Raw genomic sequence first — 25,234 nt, forward strand, 5'->3', positions numbered from 1 at the left:
ATTCAAGACTCTTGTTGACATCACCTAATCTCTCAATTAGCATAGAGAATTTTACATTTTGAAAGCTGACCCTGTTTAGACTGTCTTCCACCACTCACAATTCAATGTTGAAATGTTCTGAGAGAGAGATAGCACAGGACTAAATTCAAGACTCTTGTTGACATCACCTAATCTCTCAATTAGCATAGAGAATTTTACATTTTGAAAGCTGACCCTGTTTAGACTGTCTTCCACCACTCACAATTCAATGTTGAAATGTTAGGGATATTTATTTTTTCTTTGTTTAACCAGGCAAGTCAGTTAAGAACAAATTCTTATTTTCAATGACGGCCTAGGAGGTTTGTACCTTGTCAGCTCGGGGGTTTGAACTCGCAACCTTCCGGTTACTAGTCTAACGCTTTAACCACTAGGCTACCCTGCCGCCCCATAACAGGCCTGTTATCATCTCAGGATGGAATCAAGGAAATTTTTGTGAAGTCGTACCAATTTTAAATAGTTGTCGTGGTCAGACCCTTTTATATAAGGAGTCTTTATGGTAGGGTAAACCTAATGGTTTGTTCACACTATGATGTAAATATTGAACTTAGGCAAGGTTCCCCCACAGACAGAAATGAGCAAAATTATTATAAAACCAATAGTCTGTGTGACTCAATGTTCCGAGTAACTTTAATTCAAAGCTCTGGTGTGGCCTCTTGTACCATCTCATCTTTGATCTGAAAGTCAGTGAAGTACACAGTGACATACTGGTACTTACTGGTACATACTGTTACATGATTCTCATTTAATGTGCCAGCTTCGGGTGCCCATACACTGGTTTTCCTGCTTTCATCCAAAGATCCCAATAGGTATGCCAAGCAGCAATGTTTCTAAGTAATATTCCGCATAAAAATATTAATTGGGATTCACTTCCACTGTCTGCATATTGCAATTTGTAATTGTAATGCAATTAGATAATGTAATGGTTAATCAAGAACCAGGGAAGTCTGCTGTCTTGACTGCGGAATTGTCGTGTGTTCAGGAGGAAGTTGACAGGTCCTACATCACAGTAATTCAAAGACTTAATCAAGTGTCTTTGTTTCTCTGGAATGTTTTGGGAGATTACACTGACACAGAGGGATTGATTATGTTTTCACTCACCAATTTCTAGGAAAGGAAGAAGTTGTGTGTGGTTGTGAGAGACAGAGTAAAGAGGGCTACAGAATTCAAAGCAGCAAACAGACATCTGTGACTCGATAACGGCCAATTAAAGTTTGTAAATAAAACATCTTCAAAAGTTTGTAAATATATAATAATGGTCCATCAGCCTGTCACTACTCTGCGGTTGTGGACTCTGAATTAAGTTAAGAAAAATAAATTAAGGTGGAGGGAGAGAAGGAAATGGAAAAAGTAAGAACTGTTCTTATTCCTTCCTTTCATCACCTTCCCTCTCCTTCTAACACCCTTCTTATCTCTCAATGTCACCTTCTGCTAACCTTGTGTGAAGCTAAACAAATCAGACAGGATGGTGCGGTGACGTGTGACAGACATTCTATTTGCTATCTCCGCCTCACTCTTGCTCTCACCCAGTCGTCATGGTATGAGCTGGCTGTCCACAGTGAAACCACTACACCATCAGTTCTTCCTGAGGTTGGAAGTTCAAAGGAAGTGTCAGACTGCCTGAAGATGAGAGTGGAAGTGTGTGTGACTGTGCACTTATCAGGCATGAAAGGTATGTAAAGTCATAGTGTTTGCTCCACCCGGTGCCGGGATCAGGGGTCAGGCCTGGGCTTTGCCCTCTTGTACCGCTCTACACTCCTCTAGCTGTTATGCTATCCTGGTTTATTTCCATCCACTCATGTTGTCAACAGCTTGTCTTGCACCAAATGTTATATATCTTGGTGCCACTAAAAGTTGAGTGTGGCGCCATTGTTTGGAGGGGATCCGGATGAGGATGGAGTCTCACCAGGAGGAGGGCACTTAGACCCTCCTTATACCTTTGTAAGTCTCCTGAGCCCAGGGCGACCCGGGAGATCCCTTTTAGTCTCCTTGGGTTTGTTGGTTTGGTTCCACTGCTCACTTCCTGACCAGGGCCATTAAACCCTGAAACAATAGAGCCGCCAGGACAGGAAGTGCGTGCTACAGGAATGTCATCACACCCCTGGAGACTTCCACGCCACACGGTGCCAGACCAGACCACAATAAACTAGATAAGACCAGGGACGGACTAGGAATGAAAAATGCCCTGGACATTTTGAGTCAGACCAGCCCACCAAACCCCCCCACCCCCAGTGATACGCCACACTTTATGTAAACAAGATTACTGAACAATATTTATAACAATAATTGTTGTAAAATATATGTAAAACAGAATAAGGGGAACGTGTTGCTCTTAGGAGAAGGCTGGCTAGAAGGAGCACATATTGGCAGCAAGGTGGCAAGAATCTCTGGAACCATCTGACCAGTAAAATAAATAATACAGGAAGAAATGTGTTGGTGAGTAGGCAAGTCATAGAATAAAATTAAAATAAACACATTTCCTACCTCCTTAAATGAACAATTTCTACAGCAGCTTACTTCTCTCATACACAGTGCCTAGGGTTCGACAGGCACCTGGATGACAGGTCAGCCTGGAGGAATTAGCCCATTCCAGGACCCGGGACCAGACTGAGTCTGGGACAAACAACCGGTTAGCCGGGCTCCCTTCAGGTTCAGGCTGGGAACGTTGTGCCTTGCGAACCAAGGTTTCCATACCCCAACCCACAGAAGCGACAAGGCATGAGGTAGGGAGAATGGTTTCGGAGACTGAGGGTGTGGCTGAGGAACTGTATAGGTGGGAGAGGGAGTCAGGCTTCACATTTTTGGACATTGGGCCATAGGAAATGGTGAAGTTGAATCTTGTAAATAACAAAGCCCATCGGGCCTGCTTTGAGTTAAGGTGCTTGGCTGTACGGAGATATTCCACATTTTTATGGTAGGTCCAAACCAAAAATGGCTGTTCTGCTCCTTCCAGCTAGTGCCTCCACTCTTCCAGCGCCATCTTGACCGCCAGAAGTTCTCAGTTGCCTACGTCGTAGTTCCTTTCTGCAGGATTGAGACGATGGGACAGGAAGGCACAGGGGTGAAGCTTTTGGTCCTGGGCAGATCGTTGGGATAGGATGGCCCCCACTCCAACATCAGAAGCATCAACCTCCACCACAAATTGATGGGACAGGTCCGGATGGACGAGGATGGGTGCTATGGTGAACCAATGCTTCGGGTCCACAAAGGCTCTGTCAACAGCTGGCGACCATGTGAATGGTACTTTGGGAGAGGTGAGTGCAGGGAGGGAGGCCGCCAGGGTGATGTAGCCCCGAATGAAACTGTGGTAGAAGTTAGTGAACCCCAGGAAACATTGTAACTGCACTCTGGACGTAGGTTGAGGCCAATCTACCACAGCTTTCAACTTTCCTTGGTCTATTTGGACATTTCCACCAGCGATGACATATCCCAGAAAGGAGATTGTAGAGCGGTGGAACTCAAACTTCCTGGCTTTCACTAACAACTGGTTCTCCAGGAGGCACTGAAGTACGTGTCTGACATGGAGAACGTGTTCTTGGGCAGACCGGGAAAAAAACAGGATGTCGTCAATGTAGACGAACACAAAACAATTTTGCATGTCCTGGAGCACATTGTTTACCAGGGCCTGGAAGACGGCGGGGGCGTTGGTGAGTCCAAACGGCATGACCTGGTACTCATAGTGTCCACTGGCCGTGTTAAATACTGTCTTCCACTCATCTCCTTCGCGTATCCGAACCAGGTGGTAGGCATTCCGAAGGTCCAGCTTGTAAAAAATGGTGGCCCCCTGGAGAGGTTCGAAAGCTGAAGAGAGGAGTCATCATTAAGACCCCGGTAGTCAATGCACGGATGCAGGATCTTGTCCTTCTTCTCCACAAAGAAAAACTATGCACCGGCAGGAGATGCAGACGGACGCATGCCTCCAGTAGCCAGAGAATCCTCAATGTACTCCTCCATGGCCTTGTTCTCTGGCCCGGATAGAGAATATAGCCGACCACGAGGTGGTGTGGTGCCGGGGAGGAGATCAATGGCACAATCATAAGGACGATGTGGGGGAAGAGAAGTAGCACGTGCCTTACTAAATATCTCTAGGAGGTCATGGTACTCAGTGGGAACGGCAGAGACATCTGAGGCTTTGCTTATGCCCTGAGGAGGACTTCTCGGGGACGGCTGTGCCGCTTTAAGACAATGGGAATGACAAAACGGGCTCCAACCCAGGATGGAGCTTGTGGTCCAGTCAATAACAGGGTTGTGTTTTTGGAGCCAAGAAAATCACAGAACGACAGGAACATGTGCTGAATTGATGAGGAGGAACTGTATGGTCTCACTGTGGTTTCCTGAAACCCGTATCTGAACGGGCACTGTGCTATGGGTGACTCTTCTAATTGAGGGGCCGTCCAGTGCCCTTGCATTCATGGGGACAGATTGAGTTTGAGTGGGAAAGCCTAATTCAGAAGCCATGGTAGCATCCATAACTCTTTCATCAGCACCAGAGTTATTGCTCAATTGGAAGAGTCACCCATAACACAGTGCCCATTCAGATACTGGTTAGACTGGTCTTAGACTGGTCTCCCCACAGCAGAATCACAAAAAATGGTGTATGGGTGATGGGAATTAGGAGACTCCCAGTACTTGTACCCACCAGAGAAAATGGTTTATTAACAGGGTAGGTGACTATATAATGTCCCACACCTCCACAGTGCAGACAACAGTTAGAACTCAGCCTACGCAAGCGTTTCCCAACCGATAATCTAGCTCTTCCCAGTTGCATGGGCTCTAGAGTATCCAACTCACCCGTCGTCGATGATTCTCGAGGAACCTCTGGTGTTTTCATCTTTCCTCTGAAATACACACTTCGGGGATTTCCGGATTCCTTAGGGCGTGCGTCAGCATCAACAGATGAACGAGTGTTCCCGAGGCCCGACCTCCTCTCACACCGGAGTTCTCATAGGTGCCCATCAATCCTACTTGAAAAGGTGATGAGGGGAACAAGGTCCTGTGGTATTTCCCAAGCTGCGAGCTCATCCTTTATCCCTTCCGACAGTCCATGGAGGAAGGTGTCGAACAGAGCCTCCGGATTCCAGAAAGTCTCGGCAGCCAATGTGCGAAAATCTAATGCGTAGTCTGCCACACTGCAGGAGTTCTGACGTACATGCAGTAGTTTTCAAGCCGCCTTCCTCCCAGGCACCGGAGAATGAAAAACCCTCCTCATCTCTCCCTTAAATTTCTCCAGGCTATGGCACAAAGCGGATTGCTCCTCCCACACAGCCGTCGCCCAGGATAGCGCCCTTCCGGACATTAGCATGATTAAATACGCTATCTTCGATCGGTCTGACATGAACACAGAGGGCTGGAGTTCGAAAATGAGGGAGCACTGGGAAAGGAATGCCCGGCAGGTACCAGGATCACCTGCATAACGCTCAGGGGTAGGTAAGCGAGGTTCTCGGGGAGCCGGGGTAGATTGAACCAATCCACAACTAGTTGAACGGTTACTGGGTGGTTGGGAGGTCTCAGATGTGGTGTGCTGCCTATGAGCTGCTTCACGAATTTGATCCATTATCACCTTAAACCATTCAATCAATCAATCAAATGTATTTATAAAGCCCTTCTTACATCCGCTGATGTCACAAAGTGCTGTACAGAAACCCAGCCTAAAACTCCAAACAGCAAGCAATGCAGGTGTAGAATCACATATAGAAACAGGTGTAGAAACCCTTGTAGGCGTTCCGTCTGGGAACGAAGCCCTTCCAAAAGGTCCTGCCTCCCAATGGTCATGCCTCCCAATGGTGGCTCCCTGCAGGGAGACAATGTGACAGAGCTGGTCAAAGTCTGCTGGGTCTGTCATGGCCAGTTTGTACTATAAGGACACCAGGCAAGACCCAAATGCAGACACAGGATGCAGAAGGTTGAGCTCCAATATTTATTATAGCAAAAGGGGTAGGCAAAAGGCAGGTCGGGTGCAGGCGAGAGTTCATAAACCAGGTCAGTCCAAACAGTACCAGGCGATAGGCAGGCTTGAGGTCAGGGGCAGTCAGAGTGGTCAGGGAGGCGGTCTCAGAGTCAGGACCGGCAAGAGTCAAAACCAGGAGGGCGAGAAAAGAGAGACCGGGAAAAGCAGGAACTGAGAAAACGGTGGTTGACTTGATGGCGCAGAGAGACAGGAAACACAGGGATAAATACATTTCACCACAGCCACAAGACTCTCTTGGATGACAAATCTGACTATGACAGAGCATTGATCTTGTGTTGTAATGTCCTGCGTAGTGTCAAAATGGACTGAAAACATGCCAGCTTCCTGGATTTCACTTACTATGGTGGCCTGTATTGTGTGTAGGATGGTGGTAATGACGTTATAGATGATAGTCTTTGACAATAGAGTCATTAGAGAGCCTCTGCCCCCTCTTGACCCAGACTCATGCAGTGTTTTGCTTTTCTCTATGCAGGCAGTGAGATGCTCTTTCATACACAGGTCGTACTTTCTCAGCCGAATTATCATCTCTAAAAAGTTGCCATGGTCAATGCTGCTGTCATCTAGCGTATAAGCTGCTTCAGACTGCATGCCTCTGTAGCTCAGATCCCTCTTGCCTAGGACTTTAACAACATCTATAATGCGCTCTAGCACTTGCCCTCTTCTGTTCACTTGCTCTCTATGAGAAGACATCTGACTGCCAATGAACAGGCTCTCAATGTTACCTTTGGAGGACCATAGAAAGTTGGCCTCAGCATAATCTCTATGCATAATGTTCTTTATCTCTCTGATGGATATGCTTCCAGTCTGACATTCCATTCATGAAAGGGCTTTGCAAATGCCATACAAATTAAGCAGAATAAAGCATGGTTCTCTTCACTGTATGACAGCCACTTCCAGTTGATCCCATCTTTACAAAATAAAACCTTCTGCACCACAGACTTTTCACACTTTTGTTGGGGGTGGAAACTAAAAAACATACCTCGGTCCCCTGACTTCGGCCTCTTAAAATAATCCAAAATTGGGGTGGCAGTGGCGTCCTGGCTCTGGCTCAATCTACATCTGTCCACTGCAGATGCACTATCCTCAACCTGGATGAGTAATTAGTATAAATTAGTATATTAGTATAATATTTTAATGTTAAATAAAAAGTATAATGTTGATATAATAGTATAATGTTAGTATAATATTAATATTAATTACATAATGTTAGTATATTCATAATTTCATGTAATAGTATACTATATACCACTAGTATAATATTAATTCCAATTGGACAATACAGCAATTTAAGAAATACACAACCAATATTTATCATTTTTGTAGGTTTTGTTCCATCATTAAATCCTTGTGCAAGAAAAATGATCTACATTTCATTGGTGGTTAGTCTCTAATTTGTTAATGCTAAGTACTAACTTGTCAATAATCTTAACCATTCATGCATATCAATGAGTTCAACATTTTGAAAGTTTTCAGTTGCACGTCAACCTTTTTTTAATGTCCCGACCCATCCAGGCTGTGATTGGTCGATTCACAAAAAGTGACATTGACGAACACTTGTTTCAACAAGAGGCACCCGATATAGCTAAATAGCCAACTATCGAAACCCAAACATTGCTTATCTTATCCCTATTGTCTTCTGAGATGGGAAAGGGGCGAGGCTCAGGTAAAGTTAAAATGGACTGGACCAAAACTAATTGGCTGGGAGAGAGAGGCTGACAGATGTAATACCCAACTGCAGTGGGCCGGCAGCCCACTCGCCTGGGCCAGTCAGACACAGAGCACTTGGTTATTTTTATTTAAGCGGGGGTTGGGGTTATTTATATTTTGATTTGCATCGGCCCCAATTATCAAGCGGCCCACCGGGAAAACTCTCAGTGCTCCAGATAGCCAGTCCGTCATTGGACAAGGCCCTAAGTAGACCATAACACAATAACCCATTAGACCTGACCAGCCCAGAACACAATAGACTATGACAAGTTAGAATAGATTAGACTAGATAACCCTAGACCTACCTGTACTAGAACAGGCCACACAGGATCACAGCAGCACAACCTGCTAATGGGGTATAGAGCTTATTAAGGGTTGTTTTTGGACCAGGCAAAACTAACACAATGGTGCACAGAGAATGCTGAACACGGTTTGACATCCACACACACTTACCGTGTGCTGCCATGGCAGTGCCAGGTACTTGGCAGCCTGCAGTAATTACCCAGGCTAATGAAGGGTCTGACCGAGACAGTTAACCTCTGGATGGGAGCAGAGCTGATCATAGAGCTAATAGAGCCCTGTTTCAGATCACTGTCTTGGACACACCGCCACAGGCACTACTATACCCCAGCACAATTAGCCTGCGGGCTAACATAGACTGTCCCCCTTCCTTTATCTCATTACCCCTATTTACCATACCTTCAGAAAGTATTCATACCCCTTGATTTTTTCCATATTTTGTTGTGTTAACCTCTTCAGTTGACCCTCTACTTTTTCGAACATTCTGTTAAAAATCGCGCAACATTTCAGCGCCCTGCTACTCATGCCAGGAATATAGTATATGCATATGTTTAGTATGTGTGGATAGAAAACACTCAGACGTTTATAAAACTGGTTAAATCACGGCTGTGACTTTAACAGAACGTGCCAATTTGTAAGTTGCTCTGGATAAGAGCGTCTGCTAAATGACTTAAATGTAAATGTAATGTAAATGTGCGTTTCATTGAAAAGTGCAGGAAAATTTGATCACTGAAAGTGGAAGTGTTTAGTGTATTATTTTCTCATCATGTAAGATCGTAATTTGATCACCCTGTTGCAGGAAATGTTGAACTTGTAGTGTATTTGAGCTTTAACAAGGATTCTAAAGTTTGTAATTTCCACTTTGAAATTTCAGGCTTGATTTTCCTTTACGATAAATGTATCGACTACAAAAATGTCCATTAATTATAAACCACATAATAATTAACATTTCCTGTTGCTACCAGATTATTTTCCTGCTGTTAGATGATCAGTGTGACTAGGCTAACCAGAGTAACTAATAAAGCATTTCAAATACAATTAAGAGATTCTTAACCTTATCAATTTAGCTAGACATGTGTTTTTCTCATTCTGCTCACACAACATTGGCCTGCAGGATGAACTACATTGAAGACCTGTCACATTGTTACAGATGCAGGATCTTAATTTGATCCAGTTTGCTACAGCAGGCAAATAACCCTGCAGCGACAGGAAATGTGAATTATTATGTGTATTATAATTATTGGATTTTTTTTGTAGGGGTTGATACCTTGAATACACTACAAGTTTTCTGCTGCGCAGGAAAATTCTCATCAACAAAAGAGTGATCAAAACTATATGCTCTGGTTAAAGGATGCTTTTTAGGATGCTTCTTGAATACACTTGAAAGAAAAGTGACATACAGTGGGGCAAAAAAGTATTTAGTCAGCCACCAATTGTGCAAGTTCTCCCACCTAAAAAGATGAGAGAGGCCTGTACTTTTCATCATAGGTACACTTCAACTATGACAAACCAAGAGAAAAACAATCCAGAAAATCACATTGTAGGATTTTTTATGAATTTATTTGCACATTATGGTGGAAAAAAATTACAGGCCTCTCTCATCTTTTTAATAAGTGGGAGAACTTGCACAATTGGTGGCTGACTAAATACTTTTTTTGCCCCACTGTATTACCTTACATGCTTTTGCTTCAGAAGTTGTTACATTTCACATTCATTTACAATATTATTCTTAATTAGACAGGTCTATAATTTAAAGTCAGGATTTTTGTGGGTTGTTGTGTATTTTGCAAGAAAAAATATATTTGACCATATGTGCAATAACTCATTACACTCCTATTGTCTTTACTCTCTTCTTTTTATAACCCTTTTTCTCTCTCTCTCTGCCCCTGTAGTGGTGTTTGTGTGTTGCTCTCCGGACACATTCAGGCAGCTGATGGTTCACTTCCGGCGGGCAGGCCTTCCTCAGGAGGAGTTTGTTTTCTTCTACATTGACATGTTTGGACACAGCCTGGACTCCCAGAATGCTCAACCGTGGGCCAGAGGGGACCAAGACGACCTTGTCGCCAAGGAGGCCTTCCAGGTAAGCCTCGGATCAGAGTCGAGTGTATCATCTCATTCCTCATCTCATTCCCATCATTACCTTGGAAACAGGTATCTGCTGTATTCTCCACTGACTCAGGCCCTGAAGCAATCATATTTTGATGTCCCTATGTTTCTCCATGGTTGTCATTGTTGTTAAATGTGCTGCCAGGCAGATGAGATGACAAATCTAATCTTGTTGATTTTCCATTCTCTCACTGTGAAGTACTTTAATTTTCTTCTCAATTCCCTAGTGAGTAACAGACTCTCCATCGAGGGGGAGAGAGGCAACATAACTATATGTTTCGTGACATCCCATCAATGTGTTGATATCAGTCTCATCTCACAAAGCCTGAAAAAGCAAAACATAGGGCCTGAGTTTTGAAAATGTAACTGATGCACATACTGTACACCAGTGGTGCACAACATACGGCCCTTCTGGTGGGTCGTGGTCATTTCGTTTAGGTTGACACAGATTTTAAGTGGGTCCTAATGGTCTGGGAACAAATGCCATAACCCATACGTATGAACACTTCTCTCACTGCTGTTTTTTTACATGTTAGTCTTCTCAGACCTTAGTTTTCTGCTTGAATTAGGTTGGACCTGTATCTACGCAGACTGTAGGAATGGGAGATGAGATGGTTTGATTAATGTTATAAGGTGTTTTGGAGGATGTGTACTGGATGACTGGTCACATTGACAACATATAATAGAGCGACTAGGCTCTAATAACAGTTGCATGTTTATAAAAGCGACAGGCCTGGGAAAGAGGAACATACTGTTAATTTCTACCACAGAAATGGTGTTTCTCACACCTGTGGTTCATTCATTCATTAGCAGAAATTGATAACCTGATTTTCTGACCCCATCATATGGTATGATTCTGTATAATTCAGTGAAACCTTTGTCTTATGAATCACAATAAAAAAATATTTGTGTCTGTCTCAGAGTGTGAAAATCCTGACCTATAGAGAACCACAGAACCCTGAATATAAAGATTTTGTGAGGGACCTGAAGACAGATGCCAAGAGAATGTTCAACTTTACGGTGGAGGACTCACTGGTAAGAGGCTGAAGTGTGTGTGTGTGTGTGTGTGTGTGTGTGTGTGTGTGTGTGTGTGTGTGTGTGTGTGTGTGTGTGTGTGTGTGTGTGTGTGTGTGTGTGTGTGTGTGTGTGTGTGTGTGTGTGTGTGTGTGTGTGTGTGTGTGTGTGTGTGTGTGGTGGGGGGGGGTGCTCTCTTGCAGGAAGAAAGTGGGTGATCAAGAGGACAAGAACTGAAAGGAGAGGGAGAAAAGGTTATAAGCAGGAAATAGGAGAGAAAAACATGCAGAGAGAACAAAGCAGATGAAGAGCAAGTAAAAAAGGAGGAGTGTCTGCACACACACAGACATAGAGAGAGAGAGAGAGAGAGAGTTGAGATCAAAAGGAGTATTTGTTAAAAAAAGACAACTTGATCTCAACATGGCAGACTTGAGGCAATATGAAGGAGAAGACATGCTAAGGCATGAAGACTTAGATCTACTACACAGAATAAAGCTCTATATAATAATCTATACACTGAGAGTACAAGACATTATGAACTTGACATAGACTGGTGAATCTAGGTAAAAGCTATGATCCCTTATTGATGTCACTTGTTCAATTCACTTCAATCAGTGTAAATGAAGGGAGGAGACAGTTTAAAGAAGGATTTTTAAGTCTTGAGACAACTGAGACATGGATTGTGTATGTGTGACATTCAGAGGATGAATGGGCAAAAAAACATGTAAGTGCCTTTGAACAGGTTATGGTATTAGTTGCCGGGTGCACCGGTTTGAGTGTGTCAAGAACTGCAACGCTGCCGGGTTTTTCACGCTCAACATTTTCCCGTGTGTATCAAGAAAGGTCCACCACCCAAAGGACATCCAGCCAACTTGACACAACTTTGGGGAGCATTGGGAGTCAACAAGGGCCAGCATCCCTGTGGAACGTTTTCGACACCTTGTAGAGTCCATGCCCGACAAATTGATGCTGTTCTGAGGGCAAAAGGGGTGCAACTCAATATTAGGAAGGTGTTCCTTATGTTTTGTACACTCAGTGTAGGGCTATCATATTATAGAGAACATCTCATTATGAAACATTTGATTGAGCCACATCTGACAGGCAAAGCAACACATACAAAGAACTATCAGTAGTACTAGATCATTTAGCAGTAGTACTAGTTCATTTAGCAGTAGTATTAGTTCATTCAGCAGTAGTACCAGTTCATTGGTGTTTGCAGATCTTAGAGTGTGTTTGTGCGTAGAAAGATGGAGAGGCTGCGATAAGTAGGCTTATATGTAATTGGCTCACGTGCAATGCCTGGACGATTGATTCAATTTATTTTGGAAGAAAAAGCTAATTTAGTTAGTGGGGCTTATCTTCTTATTATGTTCCCTACAAAGGTGCACAATGATGATATTCTACACACTTCTGCAGCTGAATCACTGGTGTCTTGTTTAGGAGATGAGAGAGAGACACATGTGTGCGCACACACACACACTCACAAAGATTGGCACGATACATCCATGTGTCCTCAATATGGTAGATTGACTGCCTTCGAATCCATTGTTCATCTCTGACTCCAGATGGAGGTGTGTGTCCTTGCATGCGTGTGTGTGCTTTCGTGTCATTGACAATTTACACTTCAGGAGGGGAAGCAAAATAAAGAGCTTGACAGGCCATGTCATCTAACTGCCCTCCCCGTTCGATGCACACAAATCCAGAATTGTACGTCAGGGCTTCTATTCCATCCCCGTGAGGAAGCGAGATTCTATTCCATCCCCGGGAGGAAGCGAGACTCGCCATTGGTCCTGGTTTCAGACAGGGCTGTCTGGCACCCCTCACAAGCCGATGAATCACTTGTAACAGACAGCTAAGTGCAGTTAATGTAATAAATAGACAGGTCTGAGTCTGGAGGATGAGAGAGAGGCACAGAGCATGAGAGCTCTGCCCTGGTCTACCTGGTCCTCATTCACCCAGTCTGGACATTGTGTCTGTACATTTCCAATTGATGCAACTGAACTGAGTGAATTGTCTGAATGGGTTATTGTCCTCATATTCCATTCTGTGATTGACGTGGACAGCTCTTTTGGTTTGGGGCCACTGTTTGGAGAGATGACGAGATGGAAGAGGAAATTGTTTCTCAGGCAGAATTGTGAAATTAATAAAGGGGTAGAAATAGGTACGGAGATGATAGGAAATAATTATAGTTGTGAGAAATAGGAAAGTGGCATTAACTTGAAATATATCAAACACTGTAGAGAAGCTTGTAGAAGAGACAAGTAGTTAGCAGAATAAGTTCTGCTATCCATGGCTGTGGCACAAATATAGCTAGACATATGCAGTAGCTTTCTAATGATAGAAAATTATGAGGATGAGGGATATAGATGTACTATTAATACATGTATGGTATGGTTGATCTAAGCCATCTCAAAAAAATAGATGATGATAGATTTAATGACTATTCTACAATTTCCTTTTGCTTCCCTGCAGATGAACATAATCTCCGGAGGGTTCTACGACGGGTTGATGCTGTACACCCACGCCCTGAATGAGACCATGACCTCACCAGAGGACAGACCTGTGGGGAAAACCGTAACCAGGAGGATGTGGAACCGCACTTACAACGGTCAGTCCACTCCACGGACCTCAGTTCATAACCTGGATCTTTATTCCATTGAATCAGGGGTCAGGAAGGTTCTAGTGTTTTTTCAGAACATGTGTGAACATGTTTTCAGTCTAGCACTAGCTCTGTGCTCTGTCTCTGGTAACTACAGTGGTCTGCGTTTTGTCACAGAGACAATTTCAAAAGATTTGCGTGAAAACAAAATGTTTCATGTCGCTGGATTAACTCAGAGCTCTGGCTTATGATCTCTTGTCAGTTTCCACCTTTGAGGAGGTAGTTCTGTAACAACAACACATTCAATGTCTTCCTTGCAATTTCTCAGTAGATTAATTATTGAGTGATTTGTGGCAGAATGAGAGAGAACCAGCACAATGTAAAAATACTTCTCATTGACAGAGGGTCCCTATCGGGTTCTTCTATTGGGTGCTTTGTGCCTTTAAAATGAGATGTACACCTCTTCAAGAGCTCTTCAAGACAAGAGATTGATTTAGTTGCAGGCCATAAAAAGTCATATGGCTCTCAACAGCATGCTGGACAAGTACACTACATTACCAAAAGTATGTGGACAACTTCTTGTCAAACATTTAATACAAATCATAGGCATTAATATAGAGTTGGTCCTCCCTTTGCTGCTGTAACAACCTCCACTGTTCTTGGAAGGCTTTCCAATAGATTATGAACATTGTGGCAGAGAATTGGTTCCATGTTTGGAATTATGTTTGGCGATTGGGTCTGGCTCGCAGTCGGTCTTCCAGTTTATTCCAAAGGTGTTTGATGGGGTTGAGGTCAGGGCTCTGTGCAGGCCAGTCAAGTTCTTCCACACAAATCTCGACAAACCATTTCTGTGTGGACCTTGCTTTGTGCACGGGGGCATGCATTGTCATGCTGAAAGGAAAGGGCCTCCCACAAACTATTGCCACAAAGTTGGAAGCACAGAATTATCTAGAATGTCATTGTATGCTGTAGTGTTAAGATTTCCCTTCACTGCCTCCTGAATGGTGCAGTGGTCTAAGGCACTGCATTGCAGTGCTAGCTGTGGCACTAGAGATTCTGGGTTCGAGTCCAGGCTCTGTTGCAGCCAGCCGCGACCGGGAGACCCATGGGGTGGCGCACAATTGGCTCACTGTCGTCCGGTTTAGTAGAGGGTTTGGTTGGAATGGATGTCCTTGTCCCATCGCGCACTAGCAACTCCTGTGGCGGGCTGGGAGCAGTGCACACTGACACGGTCGCGTGTGTTTCGAAGGACGCACGTCTCTCGACCTTGCCTCTCCCGAGTCCGTACGGGAGTTGCAGCGATGAGACAAGACTGTAACTACCAATTGGATACCACGAAATTGGGGAGAAAGCAGGGGTAAAAAGATAAATAGAAAATTGATTTCCCTTCACTGGAACTAAGGGGCCTAGCCTGAACCATGAAAAACAGCCCCAGAACATTATTCCTCCTCCACCAAACTTTACAGTTGGCACTATGCATTGGGGTAGGTAACATCCTCCTGGCATCCGCCAAACCCAGATTCGTCCGTAGACTGTCCGATGGTGAAGTGTGATTCATCACTCCAGAGAAGCGTTTCCATTGCTCCCGAGTCCAATGGTGGCGAGCTTTACACCACTCCAGCCGACACTTGGTATTGCGCGTGCTGATCTTAAGCTTGTGTGCGGCTCACGTCAAGAAAACATAGCTACTACAACTAACGCCTTAGTAAACCTGCTACAATCATGCAGTACAGTGTACAGTTAGCAAGCAGTTTAGCAGTTACACCGGTGGACCCCGGTGGCAATAAATTAAGAAAACCAAAAGCTTACCTTGACCTGGAAGAGTTCCAGTGTAGGATAGCCATAGCCAGCTAGGTAACATAGCATCCCTCTCTGAGCTGAGTGTTTGAGTAGACTAAACTAGCTAGCTGCATTAGCTAACTAAGTAAGTGAAAGGTTAAAAGAAAAATATATATAGCTAGCTCTCTCTCTCTCTCTCTCTCACTAATTTGTTCAAGATGTTTAAACTGTTGTCTTTCTCTCTATTTAAGTCAACTATTCACCACATTTTGTGCACAAAAGTGCTAGCTAGCTGTAGCTTATACTTTTAGTACTATATTCATTATCTGATCCTTTAATTGGGTGGACAACATGTCAGTTCATGCTGCAAGACCTCTGATAGGTTGGATGACGTCCTCTGGAAGTTGTCATTTCTGTGTACGTCTATGTAAGCGGGTGAGAACCACCAGCCTCCTAGGTTTTGTATTGAAGTAAAATGTACCCAGAGGAGGACGGAAACTAGTTGTCCTCCAGCTACACCATGGTGCATGTCACACCAGCCCTCGGTTTGGCTCCCCCTCCTGTCCAGCTCAGGCGTTCGGCGTCGACGGCCTTCTTCTAGCTGCTGCCGAACCTACTGCTGGCAAACGGCCTTCACTCATCAACCCTGGACTTGTCTCGTCATCATAACACACATCTGGTTCCAATCCCCACTCTATCACTGTATATATACTCCCTCTGCCATTTGTCTTTGTCCGTCATTGTAAATGTTATTTGTTTTCCTGAGAGGACTCTCCTACTATTTCCTGAGTACTTTATATTTTTCACTTTGGGTTCACCCTGTGCCTTTTTGTTTATGGAGATATATTTTGAGCACAACAGCGTTGGGGTTTCGTCCCGCGTTGATCTATGGTGCTTAAATAAATTCTGTAGTTCTAAACCTGCGACTGCCTCCTTCATAATCCTCTCTACACCAATGACTGTGCTGTCCTACAGAGTGCTGTAGAACGTCTTGGAAAACAGTGTATTTTAATCAATTATTTGGTTACATGCAAATATAAACTAAGCAAAAAAAGAAACGTCCCTTTTTCAGGGCCCTGTCTTTCAAAGATAATTTGTAAAAATCTAAATAACTTCACAGATCTTAATTGTAAAGGGTTTAAACACTGTTTCCCATCATTAACTGTTTCCCAATTAATGAACATGCACCTGTGGAACGGTCATTAAGACACGAACAGCTTACAGATGGTAGGCAATTAAAGTCACAGCTTTGAAAACTTAGGACACTAAAGAGGCCTTTCTACTGACTCTGAAAAACATGTTGTGGCAATTTCCTGTATTACCAAATGATGAGAGAGCAAACCATACATCAGTCAGAGTTATACTTAAACTTCACCTTTAATAATAATTAAGCTTTTGCAATAGCATTTGACTTTCAACATTTCAGTATCTCTAATGAAAAGTTGAGAGTGGTCAACATAATAGCAACTGAGATCTTTTATAGCAAAGATTCACCCCCTAGTCAACATGACAAACCACAGATAATAGGAACTGTTCACACAGAAATACTTTTACTTGAGAGAGGAGTATCCCATAGCCAGACAGCATTCGCTATAAATGATCGTTTAGTTTGGTCTCCTAAACGAGGTTCTAATCTCGTTCTTGGTACTTCATAGTACCAAAACATTACCTCATCCAATGGCATATATCAACTGTCAATTCTAGATACTCCCATCTCAAATACACCCCCTCCTGGACAAACTCACGGAGGGGAGTGAGCCTCTAGGTCATATACTTGTTCTAGAGATGGGCAACATCAGAGGGGACATACAAGGGTTCCAGACACTGCCATACTCCTCCCCCCAATGAGAAAAGGAGGGAGTGACTGGCGTACAGACATTGTGGAGATAACTAACTGGTTCCCCATTACTCACGCCATCCCTTCACATGGTTTAGGAATAGTTACAGACACATTCCCATAAGAAGGCAATGTTCCATTCTGTCCTCCTCCCCTTCTGATATTCTGCATAGCATCACATGGTTTAACAGATACATTCACATTTTGTGGTCCTTCTGTAGCTCAGTTGGTAGAGCATGGCGCTTGTAACGCCAGGGTAGTGGGATTCGTCGGCATCCCATGGTTTGGGACCACCCATACGTAGAATGTATGCACACATGACTGTAAGTCATCCAATGCTTTGGATAAAAAATTCTTCGTCTGCAGCTGGGCATATACATTAATGGCATATATTATTATATTATTATATATTATTATTATTATTATATTATTATTATTATTATTATTATTATATATATTACATATGAAGACAAATCTGACCTCTCCCCTCTCTGGGCCCCAAGTGACTAAGGCCTAGCTGAGAAGGGATAACTGCAAACTGCCAACCCTATAGTCCAAATGGAAACATTCTAATGACAAGTATCTCACAAGCATATTCTGAAAATAAAACATCTTATCTATGTTACCCAACTAATTCTGATTCAGCTACGACAAACACCAAAAGAAATATGCCCAGGGTCCCATCTCATCTGTGTGAACATGCCTTAGGCATGCTGCAAGGAGGCATGAGGACTGCAGATGTGGCCAGGGCAATAAATTGCAATGTCAGTACTGTGAGACGCCTAAGACAGTGCTACAGGGAGACAGGACGGACAGCTGATCGTCCTTGCAGTGGCAGACCACGTGTAACACCTGCACCTGCACAGGATCGGTACATCTGAACAACACATCTGCGGGACAGGTACAGGATGGCAACAAAAACTGCCCGAGTTACACCAGGAATGCACAATCCCTCCATCTGTGCTCAGACTGTCCGCAATAGGTCTGAGAGAGGCTGGACTGAGGGCTTGTAGGCCTGTTGTAAGGCAGGTCCTCACCAGACATCACCGGCAACATCATTGCCTATGGGCACAAACCCACCGTCGCTGGACCAGACAGGACTGGCAAGAAGTGCTCTTCATTGATGAGTCGCGGTTTTGTCTCACCAGGGGTGATGGTCGGATTTGCATTTATCGTCAAAGGAATGAATGTTACACAGAGGCCTGTACTCTGGAGCGGGATCAATTTGGAGATGGAGGTTGCGTCATGGTCTGGGGCGGTGTGTCACTGCATCATCGGACTGAGCTTGTTGTCATTGCAGTCAATCTCAACACTGTGCATTACAGGGAGGACATCCTCCTCCCTCATGTGGTACCCTTCCTGCAGGCTCATCCTAACATGACCCTCCAGCATGACAATGCCACCAGCCATACTGCTCGTCTGTGTGTGATTTCCTGCAAGACAGGAATGTCAGTGTTCTGCCATGGCCAGCGAAGAGCCCGGATCTCAATCCCATTGAGCACGTCTGGGACCTGTTGGATCGGAGGGTGAGGGCTAGGGCCATTCCCCCCCAGAAATGTCTGGGAACTTGCAGGTACCTTGTTGGAAGAGTGGGGTAACATCTCACAGCAAGAACTGGCAAATCTGGTGCAGTCCATGAGGAGGAGATGCACTACAGTGCTTAATGCAGCTGGTGGCCACACCAGATACTGACTGTTACTTTTGCCAAAAACAGAGATCTCCTCAAAGCAGGGAAAATATTAAATGGAAAAGATACATTAGCGGGCCATGGTAGTGTCATTTGGCCTTTTGAAGATCTTGGAAAAGAAAGAAAGAGTGTCAAAAAGAAACCAAACATGCTAACATTGTTATTGAACTACCTTTTTCATCTCCGCTGGCAGCTGGTTTGTAGCCAAGCCGTTCGACTTCGAGCAAACACATTCCTGGACACCACAAATCCATTCAAATTAATTTAATTGTGTCCAGTTCAGTAAAAAAATAGTTATTTATCACAGTCCTTGGAATGTCACTAGCTGTGTCAATCAGGTGACATCATTGTCTTTTAAAAGCAAATTAATCCATAAAATAACATCTTTATGACCACAAAACATCAAAATATTTTGTGACTTTTTCCCCTGTGTTATTACATTTACATTTTACATTTAAGTCATTTAGCAGACGCTCTTATCCAGAGCGACTTACAAATTGGTGCATTCACCTTATGACATCCAGTGGAACAGTCACTTTACAATAGTGCATCTAAATCTTAAAGGGGGGGGGATACTTATCCTATCCTAGGTATTCCTTAAAGAGGTGGGGTTTCAGGTGTCTCCGGAAGGTGGTGATTGACTCCGCTGTCCTGGCGTCGTGAGGGAGTTTGTTCCACCATTGGGGGGCCAGAGCAGCGAACAGTTTTGACTGGGCTGAGCGGGAGCTGTACTTCCTCAGTGGTAGGGAGGTGAGCAGGCCAGAGGTGGATGAACGCAGTGCCCTTGTTTGGGTGTAGGGCCTGATCAGAGCCTGGAGGTACTGAGGTGCCGTTCCCCTCACAGCTCCGTAGGCAAGCACCATGGTCTTGTAGCGGATGCGAGCTTCAAATGGAAGCCAGTGGAGAGAACGGAGGAGCGGGGTGACGTGAGAGAACTTGGGAAGGTTGAACACCAGACGGGCTGCGGCGTTCTGGATGAGTTGAAGGGGTTTAATGGCACAGGCAGGGAGCCCAGCCAACAGCGAGTTGCAGTAATCCAGACGGGAGGTTTTTTCAGAAGGGGTGCAACTCTCGCTCTCTTGAAGACGGAAGGGACGTAGCCAGCGGTCAGTGATGAGTTGATGAGCGAGGTGAGGTAAGGGAGAAGGTCTCCGGAAATGGTCTGGAGAAGAGGGGAGGGGATAGGGTCAAGCGGGCAGGTTGTTGGGCGGCCGGCCGTCACAAGACGCGAGATTTCATCTGGAGAGAGAGGGGAGAAAGAGGTCAGAGCACAGGGTAGGGCAGTGCCGTTCCCCTCACAGCTCCGTAGGCAAGCACCATGGTCTTGTAGCGGATGCGAGCTTCAAATGGAAGCCAGTGGAGAGAACGGAGGAGCGGGGTGACGTGAGAGAACTTGGGAAGGTTGAACACCAGACGGGCTGCGGCGTTCTGGATGAGTTGAAGGGGTTTAATGGCACAGGCAGGGAGCCCAGCCAACAGCGAGTTGCAGTAATCCAGACGGGAGATGACAAGTGCCTGGATTAGGACCTGCGCCGCTTCCTGTGTGAGGCAGGGTCGTACTCTGCGGATGTTGTAGAGCATGAACCTGCAGGAACGGGCCACCGCCTTGATGTTGGTTGAGAACGACAGGGTGTTGTCCAGGATCACACCAAGGTTCTTAGCGCTCTGGGAGGAGGACACAATGGAGTTGTCAACCGTGATGGCGAGATCATGGAACGGGCAGTCCTTCCCCGGGAGGAAGAGCAGCTCCGTCTTGCCGAGGTTCAGCTTGAGGTGGTGATCCGTCATCCACACTGATATGTCTGCCAGACATGCAGAGATGCGATTCGCCACCTGGTCATCAGAAGGGGGAAGGAGAAGATTAGTTGTGTGTCGTCTGCATAGCAATGATAGGAGAGACCATGTGAGGTTATGACAGAGCCAAGTGACTTGGTGTATAGCGAGAATAGGAGAGGGCCTAGAACAGAGCCCTGGGGGACACCAGTGGTGAGAGCGCGTGGTGAGGAGACAGATTCTCGCCACGCCACCTGGTAGGAGCGACCTGTCAGGTAGGACGCAATCAAAGCGTGGGCCGCCCCGGAGATGCCCAACTCGGAGAGGGTGGAGAGGAGGATCTGATGGTTCACAGTATCGAAGGCAGCCGATAGATCTAGAAGGATGAGAGCAGAGGAGAGAGAGTTAGCTTTAGCAGTGCGGAGCGCCTCCGTGATACAGAGGAGAGCAGTCTCAGTTGAATGACTAGTCTTGAAACCTGACTGATTTGGATCAAGAAGGTCATTCAGAGAGAGATAGCGGGAGAGCTGGCCAAGGACGGCACGTTCAAGAGTTTTGGAGAGAAAAGAAAGAAGGGATACTGGTCTGTAATTGTTGACATCGGAGGGATCGAGTGTAGGTTTTTTCAGAAGGGGTGCAACTCTCGCTCTCTTGAAGACGGAAGGGACGTAGCCAGCGGTCAGTGATGAGTTGATGAGCGAGGTGAGGTAAGGGAGAAGGTCTCCGGAAATGGTCTGGAGAAGAGGGGAGGGGATAGGGTCAAGCGGGCAGGTTGTTGGGCGGCCGGCCGTCACAAGACGCGAGATTTCATCTGGAGAGAGAGGGAGAAAGAGGTCAGAGCACAGGGTAGGGCAGTGTGAGCAGAACCAGCGGTGTCGTTTGACTTAGCAAACGAGGATCGGATGTCGTCGACCTTCTTTTCAAAATGGTTGACGAAGTCGTCTGCAGAGAGGGAGGAGGGGGGGAGGATTCAGGAGGGAGGAGAAGGTGGCAAAGAGCTTCCTAGGGTTAGAGGCAGATGCTTGGAATTTAGCGTGGTAGAAAGTGGCTTTAGCAGCAGAGACAGAGGAGGAAAATGTAGAGCGGAGGGAGTGAAAGGATGCCAGGTCCGCAGGGAGGCGAGTTTTCCTCCATTTCCGCTCGGCTGCCCGGAGCCCTGTTCTGTGAGCTCGCAATGAGTCATCGAGCCACGGAGCGGGAGGGGGGAGGACCGGGCCGGCCTGGAGGATAGGGGACATAGAGAGTCAAAGGATGCAGAGAGGGAGGAGAGGAGGGTTGAGGAGGCAGAATCAGGAGATAGGTTGGAGAAGGTTTGAGCGGAGGGAAGAGATGATAGGATGGAAGAGGAGAGAGTAGCGGGGGAGAGAGAGCGAAGGTTGGGACGGCGCGATACCATCCGAGTAGGGGCAGTGTGGGAGGTGTTGGATGAGAGCGAGAGGGAAAAGGATACAAGGTAGTGGTCGGAGACTTGGAGGGGAGTTGCAATGAGGTTAGTGGAAGAACAGCATCTAGTAAAGATGAGGTCGAGCGTATTGCCTGCCTTGTGAGTAGGGGGAAGGTGAGAGGGTGAGGTCAAAAGAGGAGAGGAGTGGAAAGAAGGAGGCAGAGAGGAATGAGTCAAAGGTAGACGTGGGGAGGTTAAAGTCGCCCAGAACTGTGAGAGGTGAGCCGTCCTCGGGAAAGGAGCTTATCAAGGCATCAAGCTCATTGATGAACTCTCCGAGGGAACCTGGAGGGCGATAAATGATAAGGATGTTAAGCTTGAAAGGGCTGGTAACTGTGACAGCATGGAATTCAAAGGAGGCGATAGACAGATGGGTAAGGGGAGAAAGAGAGAATGACCACTTGGGAGAGATGAGGATCCCGGTGCCACCACCCCACTGACCAGAAGCTCTCGGGTGTGCGAGAACACGTGGGCGGACGAAGAGAGAGCAGTAGGAGTAGCAGTGTTGTCTGTGGTGATCCATGTTTCCGTTAGTGCCAAGAAGTCGAGGGACTGGAGGGGGGCATAGGCTGAGATGAACTCTGCCTTGTTGACCGCAGATCGGCAATTCCAGAGGCTACCGGAGACCTGGAACTCCACGTGGGTCGTGCGCGCTGGGACCACCAGATTAGGGTGGCCGCGGCCACGCGGTGTGGAGCGTTTGTATGGTCTGTGCAGAGAGGAGAGAACAGGGATAAACTGACACATAGTTAACAGGCTACAGAAGAGGCTACGCTAATGCAAAGGAGATTGGAATGACAAGTGGACTACACGTCTCGAATGTTCAGAAAGTTAAGCTACGTAGCAAGAATCTTATTGACTAAAATGATTAAAATGATACAGTACTGCTGAAGTACTGCTGAAGTAGGCTAGCTGGCAGTGGGTGCGTTGTTGACACTACACTAATCAAGTCGTTCCGTTGAGTGTAATAGTTTCTACAGTGCTGCTATTCGGGGCTAGCTGGCTAGCTAGTAGTGTTGTTTACGTTACGTTGCGTTAAAAGAACGACAATAGCTGGCTAGCTAACCTAGAAAATCGCTCTAGACTACACAATTATCTTTGATACAAAGACGGCTATGTAGCTAGCTATGTAGCTAGCTACGATCAAACAAATCAAACCGTTGTACTGTAATGAAATGAAATGAAAATGTGATACTACCTGTGAATGCGACCGGGTTGTTGAGTTCTATTCAGAAGACGTTGGCTAGCGTTGGCTAGCTGTTGGCTAGCTAGCAGAGTCTCCTACGTTAAGGACGACAAATAGCTGGCTAGCTAACCTCGGTAAATTAAGATAATCACTCTAAGACTACACACTCTAAACCTAAACAACACAATTATCTTGGAACGAAGATACGAAGACAGCAAAGACAGCTATGTAGCTAGCTAACACTACACTGATCAAGTCGTTCAGTTGAGTGTAATAGTTTCTCCAGTGCAGCTAATCAGTGGACGTTAGCTAGCTGGCTAGTGAAGACTACGTTAGGACGGCGAAATACGATAATTATGCAATTATCTTTGATACAAAGACGGCTATGTAGCTAGCTGAGAAGAAATTGCTAAGATTAGACAAATCAAACCGTTGTGCTATAATGAAATATAATGAAATGTAAAAAGTTATACTACCTGCGGGAGCGAAGCGCCAATGCGACCACTCGCTCCAAACCGGAGGAGGTTGTCCCCTTGCTGAACATGTGCATTTCTAAATTAAAGTATTTAATCATCCTTTTATTCATCACTGACCTAAGAGAGTATAGATTTAAGGATGAAAAATACATCTGGATCCAGTAAGGTGACCTTTTTCCTGTGCACCTAAAGTTGATGAAAATGACCAATCTTCTGTTTGTAAAACTTCCATAAAACGCAGCACACACAACTTAGTGGCAACTTAGGTGATTGACGAGGTCGTATAATGCTCAACATGGAGTAGACAAAGTCTCACCTATCGTTCATAACACATACATTGTTCTTTTTACCACATTTTTTGGGTGAAGAGTTAGACACAGCATCTTACTTTCTGAGGAAGGCCTCCATTGTGTTTCCTCTGCCAGTACCCCCTTCCCCCCAAACACACACCTCATTGACGAAGCATTGAGGTTACGTGTGTTTACCCAGAATTGTGGGTTTCACAAGTGTTTGACATTACTTATGGCCGATATAGAAGATGGTGGTCTCAAACCCTGTAGCAGGTTGTCATTACCCCTTCTGTCCCAGTCCTTTGTGAGAGACCTGAAGACAGAGGCCAAGTCTTAGCAACCTCTGTTTATTGGGACTTGAGGGGAATTTGAAGGGTTGGGCTGTTGAGCTGACGTTTGTTTGGTTTGTCACAGAGTCAAGCGGTTACTTAGTCAGATTATGTGTGAGGTCACAGCAGACAGTGAAAGGCGCTTGACAACAAGTCTAAGGTAACGGCAAGAACAAATACGTTGAATCATTGGAACAGTACACATACTTGAGGAGGTGACATAAGTCATCAGGGACATTTCATCAGGTAAGTACCTAGGTTGTTTGCTCTGCACTCCTTTCTCCTTCCCTCTTTCACCCTGCTTTCCCATTTCCCTTTTATTCCCTCCATCTGTCCTCCATTACTGCCCGCCTGCTCCCTCTTTTTCCTTTAATCTCCTTGGCTGACCCCTCTTTACAAATGCCATCCTTCTCTCCTCAATCACTATGAGTTGGACCAGAGCACACAAACAACAGAGATGAACACATCAGACAGACAGTGGGAGGGCAGAGCGGGCAGCAGCCAGGACAGGTGGAGTCTCCTCACACTGATTCTGTTAGCCCATCCGAACATAGGCATTGAAAGGCTGAGGGGTTTGTTTGGTTGCATGCGAGGACAATGCTTCTTTTACTATTTTTGCCCACACCAGTGCATACTGTAACGTAAGCTGTTTGGTAGCTTTAGTTCATTGTTATGCTTCCGATTCAGTGCTTTTTAGTTATAT

General features: G+C 45.4%; 1 protein-coding gene across 2 annotated transcripts in view; it reads left to right on the plus strand.

The window, feature by feature from the left end:
• The window catches only part of LOC124005504 (atrial natriuretic peptide receptor 1-like), a 63,218-nt gene that overhangs the window by 16,705 nt on the left and 21,279 nt on the right, over positions 1-25,234 (plus strand). For both annotated transcript variants that reach the window (XM_046314829.1, XM_046314828.1), the window contains exons 3-5: positions 9,904-10,091; positions 11,039-11,152; positions 13,604-13,739. In XM_046314829.1, coding sequence (XP_046170785.1) covers positions 9,904-10,091; positions 11,039-11,152; positions 13,604-13,739 — 438 coding nt within the window. The remainder of the gene's footprint in view (positions 1-9,903; positions 10,092-11,038; positions 11,153-13,603; positions 13,740-25,234) is intronic.

This window comes from Oncorhynchus gorbuscha, linkage group LG19, assembly GCF_021184085.1.
Source record: "Oncorhynchus gorbuscha isolate QuinsamMale2020 ecotype Even-year linkage group LG19, OgorEven_v1.0, whole genome shotgun sequence".
Classification (NCBI taxonomy): Eukaryota; Metazoa; Chordata; class Actinopteri; order Salmoniformes; family Salmonidae; genus Oncorhynchus; species Oncorhynchus gorbuscha.